General features: G+C 43.5%; 1 protein-coding gene across 4 annotated transcripts in view; it reads left to right on the top strand.

The window, feature by feature from the left end:
* UNC5C (unc-5 netrin receptor C) overlaps positions 1-23,640 on the top strand; it is a 394,404-nt gene that overhangs the window by 335,831 nt on the left and 34,933 nt on the right. For all 4 annotated transcript variants that reach the window (XM_069238193.1, XM_069238177.1, XM_069238185.1 and 1 more), the window contains one exon: positions 5,835-6,003. In XM_069238193.1, coding sequence (XP_069094294.1) covers positions 5,835-6,003 — 169 coding nt within the window. The remainder of the gene's footprint in view (positions 1-5,834; positions 6,004-23,640) is intronic.

The following is a 23,640-nucleotide window of genomic DNA, read 5'->3' as shown; positions in this document are numbered from 1 at the left end:
GGAGATGTAAAGATGAAGCGGAGAGCCATGCGGGCTCTCCGTGCTTAACAGCGTGCTCGGCGTGTCCGGGAGGGGCACGGAGCACGAGCCTATAAATAAAGAACGAACTGCGGTGACGCAGTTCCGAGTGTGCCAGCAACCAACAAGGTCTATGCGTGGTTCTTCTGAGCGCAGCGCCACGTGTCTACAGCCTTCAGCATGTAAAATATTAATTTTGATACAGACTCCCACAGTAGAGCACTATACACTCAATGTCTGTATTCTGACCCGAGGGTATAATATGTTTAAAAAGTGGTGCGATTTACATCTGTTAAGTATAGTGGCGATCCACAGGAGCGTTTTTCAGATGTATTTAATGCTGAACATAATCAGATGTGCTCCTCCTGCATCTGCGTTCCTAGAACCCCCAAAATCCCAGTGATATTTATAAACATCTGGTATTCTCATAACGAGGAACCACTGGGGAAAGGGTATTAGGCAATTCTCAGCCGTCATCAGTGAAGTCAGGATGGAAATGTAATGTTGGGTAGTTTTCAAGTGAAAATTGAGAAACAGCGTATTCTTTAGGAGTTAGTGTGTAGACAGTCATGGTGTAAGACGTATACCTCCCACCTGTGGATTTCCATTTTGGCAAGCCGCTAGTCAAACGACCTGCATGAGAGTCTTTTTTTTGGTAAGAGTCTGCCATGGCTGGGGTGTACCATGTGTTGCGCTGTAGAGGGGAAGTCTGAATCACAGCAGTTGGGCGTCACAGGCCGTACTCATCTGAATTACTACCTCCTAGCAGACCTGCTCCAAAATCATAATGCTGATAGCATTGCTTAAGTATTAAAGAAAAGCACACTGTTTACTGCTATGGGAGTTCGACATATTTGAATCAGTGTACCAGCTAGTTACCCGGCGTCAGTGTTAGTGCTCCTTCACTGTATTTCTTGTGCTGTTTGTTTGTAGTTTCCACAACCATTTTATGTTTTGGTCATTGTAGGCAACAGCCCAGCAAAAACACAGCTTTGTTCCTCTTCAGGTGGCTTTGGGTGGTTGATGTGTGAAGGGTCTGTTTCTTGACTTAGAGATACCTAAGCAATTGGCACACACCTTACAGCAAACCTATTGCACACCAAAATCACACACCAGCATGACACTACAACCCAACCAGACGAGGACCAGACATAATAGTTAGAATATTGTCACAGCAAGAATCAGACTTAGGTCTTACTAATCGCAGACTGTTTGTTATACAAACACCAACAACAAATAACCACATAACATAAAGCAACAAGCATTGGCAATGCCAATAGGCTAGACTTTAGAGAAATGATGTATGATAATATGAAGCATTAGTAGTAAATAGCATGGGAGTAGATATGTATTTGTAGGGAAGCAAACAATTGTAGAATAATATTGATGTATGTTAAAAGGTCAGGTGACAGTTGCACTGTCAAGCCCTATTTAAATATCCATGTGGAGCAATGACTGCCCTCCGCCCATCAGTGCTGCTGTCACAGAAAAAAACACCATGGATGATCTAGTTATCTAAGATACTTTAGTAGTATTACAATGTAATGTTTGTGCCCCTGAAAGTTCAAGCTCAGGCAGCTAGATAAATAAACAAAAGGATTTCAGGGGTGTGCACTTTTTTGTGGAAGCACTCAACTAGTGCCCAGTCAAAACATGTACTTCTGACTCCCAACATGTGGGCGATACCAGAGCACCTCTTTCGTGATGCTTATATAATTGTCTGGTGACAGCTGCAATATCAAGCCAAACCATAAAAAAGGAATATAAATGCTCTCAGAATGTAGAGACCCACTACCCAGAGAAGATCCCTACTTTGATAGAGAGACAATTTTGACAGGAAACAGCAGATGAGCACACAGCAGAGATAAGGGGTCATTGCTTTAGAATGAGGATGGTTACTAGGCTCATTTATCTACATTTTACAGGCCATGCTGGATCGTCTACTGATATTTCACAGCATAAGTATATGCTCAGTTGTGTTGAACTGAAGAAGAGAGGTGCTGCAATAGAGCAGCTTTGGACTGGGGAAACCACATTTCATCACAACATGAACTGCTACAATTACAAAAGGAGTGTTCTGGGTTCAAGTACCGGAGTTCCTTTGCAAAACATAGTAAGAGACCCTCAAAATGCGTCTCGAGCAGGTCACCACAGAGGTGCACAAGTCTTTGGGACGAGCAGAAACACTGAAGGGATGGAGCCACCCTGCACCACACACCGGCTCTTCCTGTCAGGCCACAATGCCTTCACAGTGAGGAATATTGAGTACCTGATTCTATACAAGATGAATTTTACTGTCCCATACCCAACTGTTCATTGCAGCCCTGCTCCGTTACAGCAGGACTTCACGAAGTCACATACCCCAGCCATTTTTTATGGTGCAAAAATTTAACGTTTGGCTGCAATTAGATAAGGTTATGCTTTGATCTAAAAGCAGGAAACGAGGAGGGAAGCAGTTGTTTTTGTAAATTGAAAAGGTTATTTCTTGTCTTCTGTGCGGGATTCCAGTCCATTGGACCAGTGAAATGCTTTTGGAGGGAAACTGTGATTGCAATTTACTCCCTTGTGGCTGGTTCTTCTCCAGATGTGTGATTGTCATGTGTCTCAGGTGGCCTTTTCTGCCGCAAGGCCTTCCCAGCCACGATGAAGCTGTCTGGCTTATTGGTGCAAACGTAAGGGCCTCTACACCACATAAACCTGCACATAAAGAGGCAATAAACATGGCAGTACAGTTTTAATGTCTCCAGCCAGCCTGTGTGAAATGGTTGGGGGACATGTCTGCACACCTGTGTTAATGCCTTCTAATTGCCAGTGTGTTTTTTTCTGCTGCGTGGGTTGTAGGATAGGTTGTGGAGCAAGCCGTTTGGGTCACACAGACTTCTCTGCTTCATCATCTCTTAACTACCAGTTGAACGACCAGTGTGCAAGAGCTCGGATAAGAACATTGTGGCCAAGCTGCAAGAGCTGCCAACTTTGGAACTGGGAAAGGGGGTTCAAATGCCAGCCTCGTCTCAAGAAAGATTCTGGGCAAATCACTGAGGCCCTCGTTACCAGTGGCATATTCTTTTATGACTTTTGTGGTATATTGCCCCCATGTACATTTTTTAAGTGTAAGCTTGATAAATTTTACCCGGGGGGGAAATGCCCAGCAAATACCGGTGCAGTTTTTGGTGCAAAAAGTACGAAAATCTGCATGTTATGACCCATTATTATGGGCACAACTTGTAATAGGTCATTATTATTGTACCTTTAAGTTTCGAAACACCTTCCTGTCTGGGCACCTCATAAGGAGGGCCTTAATCGTTCATGTACCTAAAACAAGAAAAAACTGTGCTATGTGAGCTGTCTCTCATGTAAAGTGCACTCAGGCCCTCAGGCCAAGTTCGCACTGTGTATAGAGGGACATGCACAGACTTTGTGCCAGTAAAGCATACATGCAGCCTCATCATCTAGAACTAATTATTAGAAATATTTAAAAACCTGTTGTATATTTCAATGCACAGAAGGAGCGGGAGCTGAAGTATATTAAATACAATGAAAACGATTATTTTGTACTCTTTTTTTTATCTTTAAATGGCTGCTCAAAGTAACTCAACCCCCATGGAGATTTCCCAATGCGACAGCTCCCAAATATAACTTATATTTGTTTGTATTTTTGGTTCTGTTACTTATATAGCGTAAACCTAACGGGGTATCAACCAGTCCTTGAAATGGAAAAATAGAAGTGCAGGTACTCTGTAACAGAGTACCTGCTTGTTTCTGAGAAGTGCCGGTACTCTCTCATTAAAAGTATTAAGTTTTTCTGGAGAAGTGCAGGTACTCTCCCTCTCAAAAAAAAAAAGTGCCGGTACTCAGTACCAGACAGTACCGGCCCATTCAAAGCACTGGTAACAACCGATCGCTTTATCAGCCCTATCGGAATTAGGAGTCTGAGGAAACATTGGTGGTTCCTTGAGTTTAGTGCAGGCAATTTCGGCTGCTGAAACATGAGGATTTACTTGGGGATTCGGATATATCGTTCATAATTCCTAAGATAATTCATTTCTCAGGGTACACTCCCAATTCAGTTTGTGACCCTGCTGTTTCCTCCTCGCCTGGAGTTAAGAGTGCCTCTGTGGTTGTTAACTCCCGGGCTGGGGTGGGGGATGTCAGGCCAATACACAGCCATCTTGTAATGGACACGTAAGTGATTGCCGAGAATCACATGATCATTTTGCCAAATAAGTAGCTGGGATTTGAACACCACTTTCCAGTTTCCAAAGTCTGCAGGTCAGTGGCGGCCGGCAGCTTTATGAGGGAGGGGGGCGGGCAGGACACACACACAAACACACACACTCATTCTTTCACACACAGACACGCACGCATGCACACACACGCACATCCATTAACAACACCCATACCATTCAAACATGCACGCACGCACCAAACATTCATTTTAAAAGATCTCACACACTCATTCTTTCACACACACATACACGCACACCCATTAACAACACTCATAACACCCAAACATGCACGCACACACCAAACATTCAATTTAAAACATCACACACACACACCTTCAGCCTCCAGGTCCCTGGAGGGTTGGGACTGCTGCCTTCCCTCATTGGCTGACCTGTGAGGCAGCAGTCCCAGCCTCGTCACAGAGTGGGATATGGTCAGTGAGACTGCTGACCCCACCCCACTCTGTGACGAAGTGTCACTGATTGACACTCGCCCTGGGCACTTCAGGGCTTAAACTGAAGCGCCCAGGGAGAGTGTCAATTGGTGACGCTTTCCTCGTCACCCAGGGGAGGGCCTCGAGGCACCTTTGCTGAGCCGAGGAGGTCACGCACATAGGAGCTGTGACCTCCTCAGCCCAGCAAAGTTCAGCTCAGGCAGCCAGGAGTGTGCGCAAATCGCACATGTCTGCTCCTGCCTGCCTGAGCTGAACATGGAGAGTGTCTGTCAGGCTGACCTTTGTTCAGCTTGACAGACACTCTTCATGAGGGGCAAAAGGTGGGGGGGGGGGGTGGCCCCTCCGCCCTAAAGGACGGGCTGCCACTGCTGCAGGTTACTTGCACGACCACATCTCCTTCATTGTGGGTTTTGTAATAGTGACCAGGAGCACACAAAGGCTTTTTGCTTGTATATATAAATTCTAATAATATCAGGCACCTCAAATACTGGAAAGATTTGATATTATAATTTATACTGTGTCAAAATAGGGGTATCAAGGAACTTGCATGGAGTGGGGCACGACAGAGTCCATAAAGTCACACAAATAGCACTTTCCGCTGCTCCGTGTTGTTTTGTGCTACTTTGCGTCAATGGAGCCTCCCACGGGTGGGACATGGGCATTCCTACACTACCATTCATGATTTTTGATGTAGAGCTCAATCTACTAAAATTGAAAAACAGGCTCTGCGCCAAAAAATAACACCTACGTAGGAGAAATTTTGTAATTCTTGCACCATGGTGCAAAGGCGTGTGTTTGGCATTAGGGACCCTGTTTTTGTGCCTGCACTAAAAAGGAAAGCAGGCGTGCCATATAATTTTAGACATGTGTCTGAGCTCTTCTCTTGCCATAGCACTGCTTTGGTTGCTGCATAGCGTTGCACTGTTTTTAGTAGGTCTGCCCCTTGGAGTGTTCTTTCCTTGGGTAAGCACCGAGAAAATATGTGGAAAAACTACAAAATGCTAGGTGAGCGTTTCAAGCTTAAACCAGCAGTTTCTGGTCTGTAATTCTTTCTCTGTTGCAAAACTACCTTGGTTGCTTGTGACCAATTTCCTGCTTTAGCCTCTTTTGTCATACTCTTCTTTTTATAACCCAACAGGCCACCCATTGAGGACAGCCAGACTCTTCTGACCCCTGTGGTGAGCTGCGGGCCCCAGGGAGCACTGCTGACCCGTCCAGTTATCCTCACCATGCACCACTGTGCGGAGCCCAACACAGAGGACTGGAAGATCCAACTAAAGAACCAGACAGCCCAGGGGCAGTGGGAGGTGAGTCAGGCTACAAATGACTAAAGCAAAAGGGAATTATGTCAACAAAAAGTTTGAATACCATGTTTCATTATGTTTCAGTGAGATCCTGAGTTTTCGCTCTGGCTGTTCCCCAAAATATACTATGAGGGACCTTTATGGCCAAAAATGTATCCCCCAATTTGATACCTTTAAGTTTTGTCTTACAAATAACTGAAATCTGAAAAATCCCCTTTTAAAGGACATAATTCTATGGGCCAGTTATTAGGGCCCTGCATCTAGAGTGCAAGTCCCCAGATCTTAATAACATGTAACATAGCATAGCATACCATAACACAACACATGTATTGTAAAAATATGCATTCACCCCTGAGGGAGGTCTTGGCAGTGAATAAGTGGCAGAGCTTGGCACCAAATACTTGCTGTTTTTTGTTACCTGTCTCAGTGGTATTCAACTTAATGACCTCAGAAGGATAGGATAAAAGGCTGAATGTCGCCGACAGAAACTGAACCTGGCCATGAGGTAAAAAAACTGATTTGTGAAGTTAGTGCATAAGTCATTCGTGGGAAAAAAACATGCTGTCTCGATCTACCAATTTCTGCTGACTTTAGCGCTTAGTCTGTATTAATGGCCACAGTAGTTCTATATACAGACCAATGTCGAACATTCAGCCTATCATTTCAGACACATACATTATTTGCTGCATTAAAACTCTTAGCAAGATGTCATAAAATGTTGTGGTTACTTCCGGTTTCAGGATAAAATGTTACTTGGGTCCAAATCAAGCTGCAATGTTGTGTTTGTCAACGTGAGGGGTGTAATCAGTTTCGGGACTCTAAACTGTTGGCTCAGCAAGCCTCCTCCTACAGGTGAGGCTGTATGTGTGTCTCAAAACCATGTCTTCACCCTCAAACAGCTTGAATGAACACCGCCCTGAGCTTCCATCATCCTACTGGTGAATTTGTCAAAAGAGGCTTCACTCACAAAGATGGAGGCATGTGTGCCCAATGTATACAAGTAACTACTTTGGATTCTTGGTTTATACATTACAAATAGTGAGGCAGGTAGAAAGGAAAAATAATCAATCCATCCATGTGTGTGGTTTTACTTTGTCGCAGTGGTGTGATAATTCAGTGTTGTGATACTGCTGGGCCTCTTGGTGTTCCATGGTGGGTACATTGCCACCTCTTCCTACTTTTTGACCTAGGGGTTGCTTGTTTGTGTCTGCTTGTGTTCCTTTTTTGCTGGATTGCCACAAGATCTTTCTGGCTGTGAGGTGCACAAATGTGAGACCACGTGCTCCGTTGATGTATGATTTGCAGGTTGTGATGTTGATAAAGTATTTGGTGCCAGTTGAATCACTTTCAATGATGTATTTGTCCTGCTAGGATGGATTGGGTGACATCTTGCATGCTGCCGTCTTCTTACGTCCTTTCCATAAGTGTTGAGCTTTTTCTTACAGAAATATTCGGTCCTTGTTTCTTTTCCTTCATTTGTCATCAGCCAATCCTTTCTGGCCACATTAGTTCTTGTCACGTTGCTCTTCAGTTTCAACAGTGAAGGTTTTGTTCTTCTGTTAAGGGCCTGATTACGAGTTTAGGTATTATTCCATGCACCTGATAAGTAACAATACCATGGGGTATGTCATTTATCAAGTGCAATAAATAGCAACTATTTCAAGCCTGTGGGGAATAACATGCAGATTCTGGTGTTAAACGCACCAAAATCTGCATGATACAGTAAATACCATATGTTTTTTCCCCTGTTAAACTTCGGCAGGTTTGACCTGCTGGAATTTAAACGAGGCTGAGTTAGTTAACACATCTGATAATTAGCAGATGCTTTAAATAATTCCAAGTTCATAATTCCGACCCATTGTGGGCATACTTTGCTCGTGTAACCAGCAGTAGCCATGAATACAGCATTCCTCTGTGAAGGAGTTGCTGTTCTCGGACTGTGTCTCCCTTGCGTCCCAAGTAATGTGCCAATGTGATTCATTTGTGAATCCTTACCATGGCTTCGTCTAGAACAGTGGTCTCCAAACTTTTTAATGCCGCGCCCCCCCAGTTGAAAAATAAAAATCACTGGGCCCGTCACAATTTCACAATTATTTTACAAAGATGGCAATTTTTAAATACGTCTAGACCTATTTAAATGTTGCAGTTAAGTACTGTTACCGTTTTAAAAATGCAATAACATGCTTCTGCTTTAAACAAAGCCCTGTTATCTGTATAATTCTTCCTTTGGCCAGAGCCTGGCGCCCCCCTTGGGATCACTTGAGGCCCCCCTTGGGGAGCCCGCCCCCCAGTTTGTAGACCTCTGGTCTAGAAAGATCTGAATAGTGGATGCCTCATTCCCTCCCTGTTCAAGTAATCAGGGCTTAGGTGCCTTTGTGAAGAGGGAGCCTTTACTGTTTGCTTTGGCCTGCAGTGTCTCCATCAGCTGGCCCACAGCATTCGTCTAAGCCCAAGTGACAGGCTCCCCTCACGCATGTGTGTACCGAATGAGCTCCTGGTAAGACCCTAAAGCTGCAAACAGCAGTGTCACTCATTGTTCAGGCACAGTGGCTCAGTGAGCTAAGAGATTGTTTCTGACAACTGTTTATTTTTTTGGTGAGAGAGAGTGGGAGTGGCAGGTCTCGTATTTAAACTTGGAGGGCCAATACAGCCATTCATCCTTCTCCTCTTTAGAAATTAGTGTATTCAAAGGGGTTATATAGCACCTGATAATTACTTTGCTGAGAAATGACAAAACCACAGCTGCAAGCACGAAGTAAACATCAAATTATTATTTTTGAATAAGAAAAACATTTTCAAATGACCTAACTCAATTAACAGGACTGCCAGTGTCAGGAAAATAGTAAAATATACTCCATCCCTGTCCCACCTCCCCATTGTACAAATGCCGACCCCTTCTCACATACGTTTCCCCTGTAACTCCTTGCTTGTACACTCATGCCTCTCGTCTCACACATTCATAGTCTCAGTATCTCTTTCAAATTTTCGTTCAGGTATTACGCTCTATTTGCTTCTTCTTGCTGATGCACTAGTTCACATGTTCTACATCTCTCTCCTCTCATGTCATTTTGAGGGGCGGCTGGTAACTCTTGAAAATGGTGGGGCATAGGGTACTTGATGCTGCTACCTTACCGTTGTTTTTGCAGTGTATAAGCGCAAGCGCAAACTCGACCAACAGTACTGGAGCACTTTCCAATTAGATTACACAAGGCACAAGACGAGATATAAAAAACAAACATAACAAGCAAACAATCAAGTTACCTCAGCAGTAGATCTTTACACCCGCAGCCCGACTCTTTGAAATCCACACCTCGTGCTGAATTGAAGAGCTGAGCAATGCGTGGCGGGTGGGCAAAATGAAACTAAAACACCATGCATCTCAGCCAATGAAAGTACCGTTCACATGCTGTTCTTAATAGTAATCAGCATAAGAGCAGTGTGAGGAATTGGCTGAGACAGGTGACCACAGGGCTCCATTTGAGACCAATGGGGCTGTGTCATTGCTTCCCCAGCTCCCTGACACCTATGTCTGGGGATGCATAAACTGCACGTCAGGTTGGTCATAAGCAAAATACCAGCCAACCTGACAAGCGCTGTTCATCAAACAGCCCTAGCTGCTGGTCGGCAATACAGCCATGCCTACTGTCTTCCGGGAGAGGCAGCTCTGTGTGGCGGCAAAAATACATAATGTATGTATGTTGTAATGCATTGTTGCATGTAAATAGTGGCCGCAGTCAGGGGGTCAACGCCCCTATGTAGAAACAGCCGCTGATCATTCCTCTCTTTCCCAAGTGCTCTCTCTATCTGGTCTTACACTCTCTGGTACTCCCAGCGCTTATTTTGTCAATAAAAACGTGCTGGTGCCCAAAGCTCTCCTCTGAAACAAGTGGCTGCTGCAATTAAATGTGTGAGCACAAAATACTGAGGCAGTGTAATCCTGAAGCCATCTCGGGCCTCTTTAATCCATTTACAAAGACTCCCATGACCCATCAGCTCACTCTTGCAGCTTTCTGCTTTCTCCCTTTGTGACGCTTTTTTTGTTTTTCTCTTCCTCCTCTTTCCCATATGTGTCTTTTGCTCGCAGTAAATGCTTGAGGCAGAAAAATAAGTGCCGACCTTCAAAAACAATTGCGGGTGCCCCGCACCGGAAACCACCGGCTCAAATTAAGCACTGAGTACTCCTCGGTCCCTTCCGCTTCACCTTATTTATCTCTCCGTCATTCCTTGGCCGCTCTCTTTCCAAATGTTACAACAACCTGTAGTTCCACCCTCTTCTAAACAGGATCTCTTTGTAATATCTGTTGACATTTTTTTTTCTCCCACATATTGCTTAAAAATTAAGGGTATTATCCGACTAACTCTTCCTAGGCACGTTACCCAATGGCGTCTTCGGATAAGAGAAGAGGCCATCAACGAGTGTTATCATTTCACTGTTTTATATAGCAGGAACACCACGGGAAAATATGGCACGAGTAGACAAATTGAGGCCCGTATTTATACTTTTTGACGCTAAACTGCGCTAACGCAGTTTAGCGTCAAAAAATTTTGCGCCGGCTAACGCCATTCTGAAGCGCCATGCGGGCGCCGTATCTATTGAATGGCGTTAGCCGGCGCAAGCAGACCGCCGCTGCCTGGTTTGCGTGGGAAAAAACCACGTACACCAGGCAGCGCCGGCGTAGGGAAAAATGGCGTTAGGGCGTCTTAAAAATGGCGCAAGTCAGGTTGACGCTAAAAAATCGTCTTAACCCGACTTGCGCCATTTTTTAACGACGCCCATCCCCCATCAACATGACTCCTATCATTGTAAAGACAGGAGTCATGCCCCCTTGCCCAATGGCCATGCCCAGGGGACTTCTGTCCCCTGGGCATGGTCATTGGGCATAGTGGCATGTAGGGGGGCACAAATAAGGCCCCCCTATGCCACCAAAAAAAAATATAAAAAATAAAAAATTATACTTACCTGAACTTACCTGAATGTCCCTGGGGTGGGTCCCTCCATCCTTGGGGGTCCTCCTGGGGTGGGCAAGGGTGGCAGGGGGGGTCCCTGGGGGCATGGGAGGGCACCTGTGGGCTCATTTTGAGCCCACAGGCCCCTTAACGCCTGCCCTGAGCAGGCGTTAAAAAGTGGCGCAAATGCGCCGTTTTTAGCCACGCCAACTCCCGGGCGTCTCTTTTGCCCGGGAGTATAAATACCACGTAAAGGCCTGGGAGTCATTTTTTAGACGGGAACGCCTCCCTTGCATATCATTAACGCAAGGAAGGGGTTCACGCTAAAAAATGACGCATATTCCGGGAACTTTGGCGCTATTCGCCTCTAACGCCATAGTATAAATATGGCGTTAGTTGGCGTTAGTTTTGCGTCGAAATTGCGTCAAAAAAAACGACGCAATTTCGGCGCAAACGGAGTATAAATATGGCCCTTAATGCGTTGATTGTCACGTAGGTTACATGAAACGTCTTTAGTTTCTGCTCTTACGGGGTTATGAGTAGTCTTTGGCTCTCGTTCGCTGTGGGAAACGGTACATATATTTTTTATTCTTTGCTTCTCCTGCCACCTTGTGGTTGAAGTTCAGAATGCCCAGTATTTGTGTGCCCCAAGCATATGCGTTTGGCGTTCATTGTTCTATCCTTAGTTCCCTTACAGGAATCCAGAAACTAGCAGGTCTCCTTGATATTATTCTAAGAGAAATACAAATAGGTTTCTATTAGCATAATATTAAGATTTGCAGTATATTTTCACACTATGTCGGTGCCCAAGGCAGGAACTCGATGTGCCTGCTTAACATGCATTCAACCTTTAACTGTACAGCATATGTGGTCTTTATGAAATTCACTTAAGCTAAATGTCCCCCAATCCTGTGGATTGGGCTATAAACACTATTTACGTTTTATCCTGTAAAAACACTAACGCAGCGTAGGTATATTTCAAACCTCGTTTGCTCGGTGAAGCTGTGTGATGTATTAAGTGTGTGTTCATTAATAGACATGGGCAACATTTTTTTACCAAAATCTGAAATATACATAATCTGCTCGCTAAAGTGTTTTGTGTGCAGACTTGATCACCGTGGGTTTTGCTCAACTGATTCATGGAAATTTCACAGAACATGGTGGAGCTGCTGTTGTGGTGGCATTCTGCGAACATTTCACCACTTCATGGTTGTTGACATGGTTTGTAAACTACCATAAAATATTCATGACATTTCATGTTTTCATGGTTTTTGTTTCGGCTTGTTATACTCTGCTTTTGGAAGGAGAAATTACATTTTGTAAACCACAGACAATTCCAATTGCATTAAGGCTGACACGTGTTAATAGATGAAAGAACCTTTTCGTTGTGGACCTTTTCCAAATGATTTCATTTTCAATTCTTTGAAAAGTCCTCACTTATGCACTAGTGCACCCTGGTTGTGCTCGTGGGTCACGAGTTATCAGCAATATCTCATGTATTTGGAATGTTGTTAGCACACGATCATGTGACTTTGCAAACGTTTTACAAAATATTAGAGCCTGATTTACCAACACTGTGTGCTAGCTTTGTTAATAACTTTGACACAAACGCGGCACAAAGTATTGGGGAGGGGATTTAGGCCCATATTTATGCTTTTTTAGCGCCGCATTTGCGCCTCTTTTTGACACAAAAGCGGCGTAAACTTACAAAATTCAATTGTATTTTGTAAGTTTGTGCCGCTTTTGCGTCAAAAAATGACGCAAATGCAGAGCTAAAAAGTATAAATATGGGCCTTACTATCCAACGAAAACTAGGATTTGCATTGAATAGAATCCCAAAGAAATGCAAAGTTGTGCTAGGCACTACTGTTTGCTTCTTTCTTTCAAGATGGAGTCCTGTGGGTGGGACCTGGGCATTCCCATGCAACCATGCATCGGTTTTCATGCAGAGCCCTATCTATTAAAATTGGTAGTCAAGAATTTGCACCAAAATCTTGTGTCTCCTTGTGGCAGGCATAACATGGAGAAATGTTTTAAGTTCTTATTATTCCATCTTTGCATGTGTGCTGCATTTTGCAGCACACACATAAAGTGAGAAAGGTCTTAAGGTATAGTTTTCAGTACAAAACCTATGCTTTAGAAACACACAAAACTTGACACTGTGGCGGAAGGATGTGTGCATTGATGGATGGCAGTCAAAAGCAAAACCAGCGCTGAGGAAGCTTAGTAGATATGGCACAATTTTTCTCCCTCCCTTCGACCCTAGGCAGCATAGCAACTTTAGATGCTGCACTCCCGTGCATCAAATATTATTAAATCTGGGCATTAATCGATGTCGTTTTCAAATTGTATGATTCATATTACAATTTAGTCAAGTGATTGGTTAGAATTCCCAAATGAAATCCTTACCTTTGATTGAATTAAATTGCTAGAGTTATCAAGAATTTATTGTCAAAAATTGATAGACAAAACAGGGTGTAGACAGGAATTAATATCAACTAGACAAATAAGCATTTTCCTGGATTTTAGTGTGCACAATGTCGAAAGAAACAGGAAAAAACAAATTATTTAAAAGATCATCTAACAAATAAGCAGTTATTGAACTAAAAGAAGGTAACTCTTATAAGTAAACTTTTTCTGTTCGAATATATAACAATGCTGCTTAAAAGTAGTACTGAGATTGCAGACGCTATGTGGAAAACTAATAATTATAATTACAGAGACTTCCTTGATGTAATACTGATATAACCTGCCAATCGGGAATTGCCCTATGTTTTAAAGAAGTGGAAAATAAACCTGCCCTACACTTCCATAAATTAGAAGGTGTAGATGCCCTCCTAGAAATGATCCACTACACCCTTAGATCACTTTCTGGAAATTCAAGGGACTTAAACACCAAAAAATTGAAATGCGAGACAATGTCCCTCTATAGTCTCGTGAACCAGAAACCATAAATGATCTGGCACTGATACAGATGTTCTAAAGATGCTCTTATCCTCAAAACTGCTTGCTCTTCCTGGAAACGTGCCATCATCCAAACACAATTAAAACAATACACCAAAATCATCATTGAGGCAAAACACTAAGGCAAATCACGATAAAAAACAGTCAAATACTATGAAAGCCACTCATGTCTCCATGATGCTGCATTCAGTTGAGGAGGCGACAAACATAAAAAATGTATTCGCTCCCAAATTAAAACTATATGCAACATTATCGATCACTGTGACCTACAACACAACCGTATCCACATCCTAGATCCCACCTTAGGATATCCTCTCTTGGTAATACTTTCTGCCTCTCCCGAAAGATGATAAAACTAATGCCCTTCTATGCCTCAAAGCAACATTGTATAGCATACTCAACTCCCTCTCTCACACTCATTTGTCTCTTTACTGTCACACCTCAGTAATCTCCTTTTGCACTGAAAGTTTACCAGCAACACTGAAAAACAAACATAACCTTCTACCATCTGTGAGTTGTCTATGTGGAACCTGATGACTGGGTAATTATTGGTGCATTGGTCACCCTTCATACTACTGGGCAAAGTTCTTGATAAAGTATATGACAATGTGTGTCCAAACTCACATTGACCAACACAACTACTGCACGCCTATCAATTTGCTTACAGCTCTTTCTGTAGTTCCAAAACCACAATGCTACGAGTTGTCGACTATGTCCAGAAAATACAGACTAAGGGAACCTCTGCTTTCTGGGTCTTTCCAACCTCTTGGAGCCTTTGATACTGTTGACCAACATTTATTTCTCAAGGCTATCTCTACTTTCAAGGACATCCCAGACATTGCTTTCAAATGGTTCATTTTGCCAATAGTCATCAACAAACAGGTTGTCCAGCAAGGTTTCATCCTAGTCCTTACAATATTCAGGCTTCTTGTTGAAGCACTTAGGAATGTTGCTTGCTAACTGAGATGTTGCTGTGTACAAATATGCAAATGGCATGGAAGCCTGCCTTAAGGTGTCATTGGCAAGTGACATATAATGTCTGAAATATTGCCCACATTCTAGTCACTCGTGGGTGTCCACGATCTACCTAATATTGAATGTTATTACAAAAATTGAGCTGATACTTATTAATGGTGGCAAACTGCAACCTCAGATTCAAAGCTGGTCGAATTGAATGCAACCAGGCAACTATGCCCCCTCCATCCCTACAATGCCAAAATGATTGACTTCTAGATTAACCATATATTTCCTTCAAGGAACACACATGAGGAAGCCCAAACTTTGAGGTACCGAATCAGCTCCTACACAAGATAAAACCTTTTCTTGTTTTATCCAGGGCTGGATTGGCCGTAGTGGGAATTGGTCATTTCCCTGGGAAGCTGGAAAGGTGGGGGACAGTTTTGCAGTGGTGGGGGCTGGTTTTGTTACTGGGGAGCGTTTTGCTGCAGTGCTGCAATGTCAGCTCCCAGTAACAAAAGAAGCAGTACTTCGCACTTGCATCCACCCTCGCCCGTCCCGGGGACCGGTACAACAACATTGCCAGGGCTACTGTGGGTTCCCAGTCTGGCCCTGGTGGCACCTGCTACTGACATGACTTTACTGCCCCTCATCCTGTCCCTCATTAACTGTGCCTTTTCAGACACTACAGCTGCCCTCTCAAAGATACTGCACACAAACGCACACATAGAAACTCACACCCTCACACACACCATTTACACACATCACATGTACACACACACACACACACACACAAATACTTAGCTGAAAAACCTTGTGGCCATTTAATTATGACTCACACTACCAACTAACCGATCCTAGAAGTACACAAAACCAGGAACGTATAAAACATGAAAACAAACCCTTCCCTACTTTTCTCACTCCTCCTAAAGGACCACCCCCCTAAAATTAGCACAATCACTCCTAACCTTCCGAAAAGACCCCAATACCCTAATAATTTTACCATATCATCTCCATTGTGATCCTTCATCCTCAGGCGCCTGCAATATATATATTGAAAATTATGTATATTACATGATCCTTGTTATACGAAGCTTGAAAAACCATGCTTTACTAGAATTTTCATTTAATTTGCTTTTGTAAACATCTGCTGGTGAGCCTATAACATGTAGCTGGCAACATGCAATGCCCATCTTTCTGTTGCAGCCTCACTACTCCCCGCAGTTAAGTCAGCGCTACATAACCTACCACAAAAATTATGTTCTGGAGGAATTAGCCATTTTCATCTTTACAAAAGAACGTGTCTACTCTAAGATGCTGAAGCTGCCTAGTGCTCAGTGTAATACATCTCCTGGTGAGTATGGCGTGTTCAGCAGATTGATGCAAAGGGTCAGCAGCAGGGACAACCTGCCTTTTGCTATGAGTTGCCACCGATAGATCGAACATTTGAATACCAGCCAAGATCGACAAACAATGGACTAAGAAATAAATTGGGTAAATCATATTGTAAGCAGGAAGACTTAGGGTATTCACTCTGTGGTGGCACCTGAAGACATTTGTTATACTAGAGGCAGAGCCAATATGCATTGTAAATCACAGAGTTATCTAACTTTACTTTGCTAAAAAAAAATCCTAGATGGTGCCTGCAAGTGCTGCATGCCTGAGGGTCTCTAAGTGCTCGCAAGCTTGACAGTCTGTACCTTCTCACAAGCTTGATAGTCTCTAAGCACTTGCAATCTTGACACTTTTTAAGTGCTCCTAAACTTGACAGTCTCTAAGCACTTGCTAGCTCTACGGTCTCTAAGTGCTCCTAGGCTATCCTGAACAGGAAATTAAGAAAGAGACAGGCATGGATATTTTGCAAAAATCACACAATTTAGGGAAGTGGATATGTCTGAATCAGAAGTCAAGCGTCCTGAATACAAAGACCAGAATGTAGCAATTAGCCAATGTTTCCTCCTACTGCGTCAGCCATCTTGAAGAGAGGCGCCTTTCATTTTATTGGGACATTGATCCAGGTGGGATGCTCCTCGGAGGTCTAGGATCTGAACTGCTGTGTTCTGTGCTGCAACAGTGAGTTGCTCCGTGCTGTGATCATTGTCCAGCAACGCTGAGCCAGCACTGGCGATGAAACGGTGACGGCGAGGCATCCATTACATTGATTTATGTTAGTACCGGAACATTGGATGGGACATATTTGACCCATTTATTTATTGATGACTTCTTAAGTGGAAAGTGCCATTATCAAGCCGCTTGAGAACGCTAACTCGGTCGGCAGCGACATAGAACTTAACTGTGCTGTCAGTGCTTCACTGCGACTAGCCAGGCTGTTACCACCTAGTGCCAGTGATGCACAAGAAGCCCTTTGTGCATGCACAAGACCGTGCAACAATGAACAGACCATCCTGCCATCAGCCGTGCCTTTTAAGTAGATCATTGGAATGTTCAAAATAAGAAAATGCCCTGTCAGAGGGTGCATTGTGGCTGATGTAGGCTCTGTTCCAGCAGTCCAGTGTTTCACTTTCTGTGGAACAAACCACTTTCGATGGGAGGAATGTTCTAACAGCTTCATTGCCCTTCTATACCATCCGCTAAGTACCCTCTCTCTCCTTCTAGTTTCTTGCTTGCTGCTCTGACCAAGAATTAGAGGCGGCGGCATGTAATGACGGCATCAGACTACAGTTCTATGATGCTAGCGGCATTCATCATTAAGGAACTTTCCCCCTCTTGAGCTGTTGCAGTTTTCACATGTTACTTTTGCGTTCACTGGCTCCTTCTTCTGCCTGGTTGGACATTTCAGTCCTATGGCGAGACTGGACGTTTCCACAAGGCTCTTCCTCCATTTGTGATGCTTCCCCTTGAAATTTAGGATTAAGAGGGAGGGCTTGGGTCAGCACTCAGGTCGGTTCCTTATTGGCCAGCTTTACAACATAATTTCCTCTTATGGTATTGAACTGCCGGATGCCTCCTTCTATCTGCGACACCTCTCTGTTATTAAGAGAAATTTGATCTCCAGTCTCTTTTGGAATTGTCTTTCTTAATATATTTCACAAACCACTCTCCGTGCAGCACTTCCTGGTCAACGTGGGAGCTGCTGTGGAGTCAACAAGGTGGCTGCAACTTTCCTCATTTCTTCACAGGGCTTCTGCTGGCCGGGTACCAAAAATGGAGTGCATTAACCCACCACGGTATTCATCACGGCGCTTTTGGAAAGCGCCTTTGACATTTGGTTCCCGTGACGAGGTGAAGTATTTTGTCAGCACAGAGTCCCTGCATGGATGTCGCGCGCCGCCTTTATCCCTGTGTCATGCTCCTCGACGCGCGTTTTAGCTCTGATAAAGAGCATTCATTTCGCAGAGCCCGTCAAAAGCCCGTGGGCTATTTAACAAAATGAAAGTTATTTTTCAAGTCCATTTAATGGCACCTGTAGAGCATGCTCCTTTTATTGCGGTGTCAGATGCGGCCAGCCAGCAGCAGTATCTATAAGGTAATTCTTTCGGCTCAGTAAGGAGCTTGTGCACTTAAGCGTTTTCTCCACAGATTTATAGCTAATAATATAATCCCCAGACTCAGTCTTTTCTAATTTCCCCTAGAGCCCAGAACACAATGTTCTTTTAGCCGCCTCTATCCATTCATGGCGCGTCCTCTGCTTTTCTGCGCTTTCTGGTCAGTGGAAATCAGAGGCAGGGTAAACCACTGGTGCCACTATACACCAGAGTGAAGCCACCAGAGATATCCAGATAGATTCCTTGTGGTCAGGCTATGTTGAAACGACTACACAAATATTCGAAGAAACCCAACTTCTATGACATTTTTTGCCTGTTAAGATTTTCCGCTTTGAACTATGCCTTTTTGCTCTGAGTTGTTTCTTCTGTTAATAAAAGTTCCCCAGAGTCCAATTTAAATTTTAAATCAGGTGCAAGCAGTGATTGTATAAGGCACTTGGCAGCGGTGACCTAATCAGCAAACCACCGAGCGTCATTACTGACCTTATAATCGCAAGGTGACGCCAATCCATTTATTTTAGGAGAAAAGCTCTTTTGTGCCAAATCCATTCGGATTTGAAAAAAAAACACTCTAGAGAAAAAAGGAGGCACTTTCTGTAAACAATTTCCTATACACAATAATATTATTATTATTATATATATTTTTTAAATACTTATTTCCTTTACAATTTTTTAGAGTGCATTTCATCGCAGTTGTGGCTCCACTAAGCGCTAATTATGTTTTTTTTTTCAGTTTTCCCTTGCCTGTAACTTCAATACATCGTCAGTACGGCATAAATTGATTTTTTTCCCCAACTGAATTTGACAGTGAAAAAAGTGGATTCCACTGATTTTGTTTTGCAAACGAGCAACTAGGATTATAGGTTTAAATTATGGATGTGCAAATGCTTTTTTTGCTCACACTTTGTAAAGTTGGAAAAAACTGTGCAAAATAAAATCATTAAATTTGTTAAGTTTAATTTAAAAAAATGTGGGCAAAACAATCTGCAAAGTATTTTTGAATAAGAAATTACCATTTGACATCTTATTTTGGAAAGTAATTGAAAAAGCCTTTAGAATTTTTGAGCCACTTTTTATCAGAACTAAAGTTTGCTGATCAAACTGTGCTAGAGTTTAAAATTAATCAAAATGTCCTAACACTGTGGATTCTTGAAGTGCCAAAATTAAGAGTCTTGCCAAGTTTAGCAGGTTAAATATATATGCTACCCATATGTAGTAACAATGCCCTCCTTACAACTTGCATGATTATTCTCGGGTTCTTTGTGTACTGAAATATGTAGCTCCATTCTGACACGGACACTTGCCTAAATTTAGGGACTTGCATGGTGATTCTGAGCTTTTATTTCCACTATATTTGCAAATAGGGTCTTTTTTATTGTTAGGAGCAAGTGTTCCTCACTGAAGGAACTCAGTAGGGTCACAAGGTTCTTTTCAGAAGAATAGGGACCTGTATTCTAGGTATGAATAATGCACAGGCTTGTTTAAAACGTTAGAGACCAGTTTCACTAACATTTTGTGACAGGTCTATGCCACAAGAGTGATGCCAACTGGTGTAGAATTTGGATTTACTTTAAAAAGTAAGTTAGGTTTGAGGAAAAGTAGCACTAAAAGAAAGTAGTCTAAACTCTATTTTGTGACCTTTTAACTAGGCAGCCCATGTGCTGCCTCTTTGAGACTATTGCAATCTTAAAGTGGACTCATAGCCCACCCATTGCTTGCCATTTGTTGGCTTGCATGGCACTGTCTTTATATTCTCGTAATTGGTCATACAGGAGAAGCATAACTTCCATTCTTATATGTGTAGAAGAAACCAATCACTGATTGATTCAACCTAAACAGTTCCCGTCCGCTGCTCCTGATGTGAGTGAGGTGCTATTTTGTTACATTTAACTTCTAGGGCCCTGCAAACAGTTGTGTGACTGGCAAAAAACGTTCCCAGCAGCACAAACAAAATTGCAAAGTTTTATTTTTCTATATTTAACTTGGTTCTTTTATTTTACCAAGTCTTTTCTCACTTTACACTCATGTTTTGTTTTGTTTTTGCTAATGGGCACTTTTCTTAAAAGATGATGGTTATCTTGTCCTAAATGTTGCAAGGCAACATTGTTTCTTTCTTATATGCAATTTCTGAAATAGTACATAATCGTGCATTACGCCACAATTCACCCCTCTCCAATCCCCACAGTCCGCCCTGCCTCACCCACACCAATCGACCCCACTCAATCCATTACACCCCAGACAAATCCAGTCCACCCCACCCAAATCCAAACCACTCACCTCAATCCAAAACAATCAGCCCCACTCCAATCTGCCCCACACCGGTACAAAACAAACTGCCCCACACCAATGTGAAACAATCTGCCCCACTCCAATCTACACCACTCCAGTCTAAAACAATCGTTCACACTCCAATCCAAAACAATCTGCCCCACTCCAGTCTTCCCCACTCCAATCCAAAACAATTTGCCCCACTCCAATCCAAAACAATCTGCCTCACTCCAGTCTGCCCCACTCAAATCAAAAACAATCTTCCACACTCCTATGCAAAACATTGTGCCTCCCTCCAATCCAAAACAATCCGCCCTACTCAATTCTACCCACTCTAATCTGTCCCACTCCAATAAAAAACATTCTGCCCCACTCAATACACAACAATATGCTCCAATCCAATCTGCCCCACTTCAATCCAAAACAACCTGCCCCAGTCCAATCCAAACCACTCACCCCAATCCAAAACAATATGCCCCACAGCAATCCAAAACAATCTGCCCCACTCCAGTCTAATACAATCTGCCCACTCCAATCTACCCGCTCCAATCCAAAACAATCTGCCCTACTCCAATCCAAAACAATCTGCTCCACGCCAATCCAAAATAATCTGCCCCACTCTAATGTAACGCAATCTACCCCACTCCAATCTAAACCACTCTACCCCACTCCAACCTGTCCCTTTCCACTCCAAAACAATTTGCTCTACTCCATTAAAAACAATCTGCACCACTCCAATCCAAAACAATCTGCCCCACACCAATCCAAAACAATCTGCCCCACTCTAACCTAAGGCAATCTACCCCACTCCAATCTAAAACAATCTACCACAATCCAAACTGCCCAACTCCAATCCAAAACAATTGGCATCATTCCATTTCAAAACAATCTGCCCCTCTCCAACATAAACAGCCCGCACCAGTCCAATCCAAAACAATCTGCCCTACTCCAATCCAAAAACAATCTTCCCCACTCCAATCCAAAACTGTCTGCCCCACTTCAAACCGTCACACTCCAGTCCAAAGAAAATCTTCCCCACTCCAGTCTCCCCCACTCTAATCCAAAACTATCTGCCCCACTCCAATCCAAAACAACCTGCACCACTCAAATCTTCCCCACTCCAGTCTGCCCTACTCCAGCTCAAAACAATCTGCCCCACTCCAAACTGCCTCACTCCAATCTGCTCCACTCCAATCCTCCCCACTCTAATCCACCCCACTCCAATCTAAAACAATCTGCCCAATTCCAATCTGCTCCTCTCCAGTCTGCCCCACTCCAATCCACCATCTCCAATTGTCCCACTCAATCTGAAAAATTTGCCCATGCCAATCTAAAAAATCTGCTGCACTCCCATCCAAAACAATCTGCCCCGCTCCAATCCAGAAAATCTGCCCCACTCCAATCCCAAAAAAGGTGCCCACTCCAACCCAAAACAATCTGCCCCACTCTAACCGGCCCCACTCCGGTCCAAAACAATCTCCCCCCCCTCCATTCTGCCCCACTCCAGCTCAAAACAATCTGCCCCACTCCAAACTGCCTCACTCCAATCTGCTCCACTCCAATCCTCCCCACTCTAATCCACCCCACTCCAATCTAAAACAATCTGCCCAATTCCAATCTGCTCCTCTCCAGTCTGCCCCACTCCAATCCACCATCTCCAATTGTCCCACTCAATCTGAAAAATTTGCCCATGCCAATCTAAAAAATCTGCTGCACTCCCATCCAAAACAATCTGCCCCGCTCCAATCCAGAAAATCTGCCCCACTCCAATCCCAAAAACGCTGCCCACTCCAACCCAAAACAATCTGCCCCACTCTAACCGGCCCCACTCCAGTCCAAAACAATCTCCCCCCCTCCATTCTGCCCCACTCCAGTCCAAAACAATCTGCCCCACTCCAGTCTGCCCCACTCCAATATGCCCCATTCCAATCCAAAGCAATCTACGCCACTCCACTCTGCCCCACTGCAATCTCAAGGAGTCTGCCCCACTCCAATCCAAAACAATCTGCCCCACTACAGTCACCCGACTCCAATATGTACTACTCCAATCCAATTGCCTCACTCCAATCCACTCTAACTAAATCCCAATTCACCCCACTCCAATCTACAACACCACACCCACTCCAATCCAGTCCACCCCACCTCACAACAATCCAACCCAATCCAATCTACCCCACTTGAATCCAATCTACATCACCCCAGTCCAATCAACCCCACTTCACGCCAATCCACCCCACCACACTCCAACCCACTCCAATCCAATCTACCAGACAAGCAGATGTTGCCACTACGCTCGATTCTCTTTCACTTTTAGACGTTTACATCTACCATGTTTTATGCATAGTTCTCATATTGGCCCCTTTTCATTAATTTATTCTCTCACCATTTAGTTTCAGTCCTTTCAGCTGGTATCCCTGTGATGCGACTTCATTCTTTCATTTCAACCATAGGCCCCTACTCCTGTTTTGACCTTTTTGTGTTCTTTTCCTGCTTGCTACTGTATTCGGTATCTCCAGGTGGAAATGTACAGATGTAAATATTGTGGCGAAGTGAGGTTCACTAAATATTTACCACTATCATTAATACAAACTTCTGCAGGGCACGTTTATCATATCCCGCAAGAAGCTATTCTTATGGCTACTTTATAAAAGGCCTCTTTGTATATTTATAAAAGGCCTCTTTGTATATTTGTATTCACTGTTACCATAACTTTTATTCCTCTAAAACACAGGAGGACTAATCACAACGTCATTTTGATATGTGTAGAAGGGTCCTCCCTTAGTACTCTTTTACGTTACCTTACGCCCCCTTATGAATTAGTCGTAAAACATTTGAAATGGACTATTGAGGGAATGTTCATATACATTTGGGACAAACAGAAAGGTCTATTTTTTTCTTTGCACTTTTACTAACAGGGAGTGGAACGTTTAGGCATGTAAGAGTGTATACAAGAGTGTTCTTTACAGATTTAAATATTTCGAACAAGTCTGCTGATGGA

This window comes from Pleurodeles waltl, chromosome 1_2 (genome assembly GCF_031143425.1).
Source record: "Pleurodeles waltl isolate 20211129_DDA chromosome 1_2, aPleWal1.hap1.20221129, whole genome shotgun sequence".
In the NCBI taxonomy this organism is placed as follows: Eukaryota; Metazoa; Chordata; class Amphibia; order Caudata; family Salamandridae; genus Pleurodeles; species Pleurodeles waltl.
The sequence above is the reverse complement of the archived record's forward strand: the minus strand, read 5'-3'. Positions and strand labels throughout refer to the sequence as shown.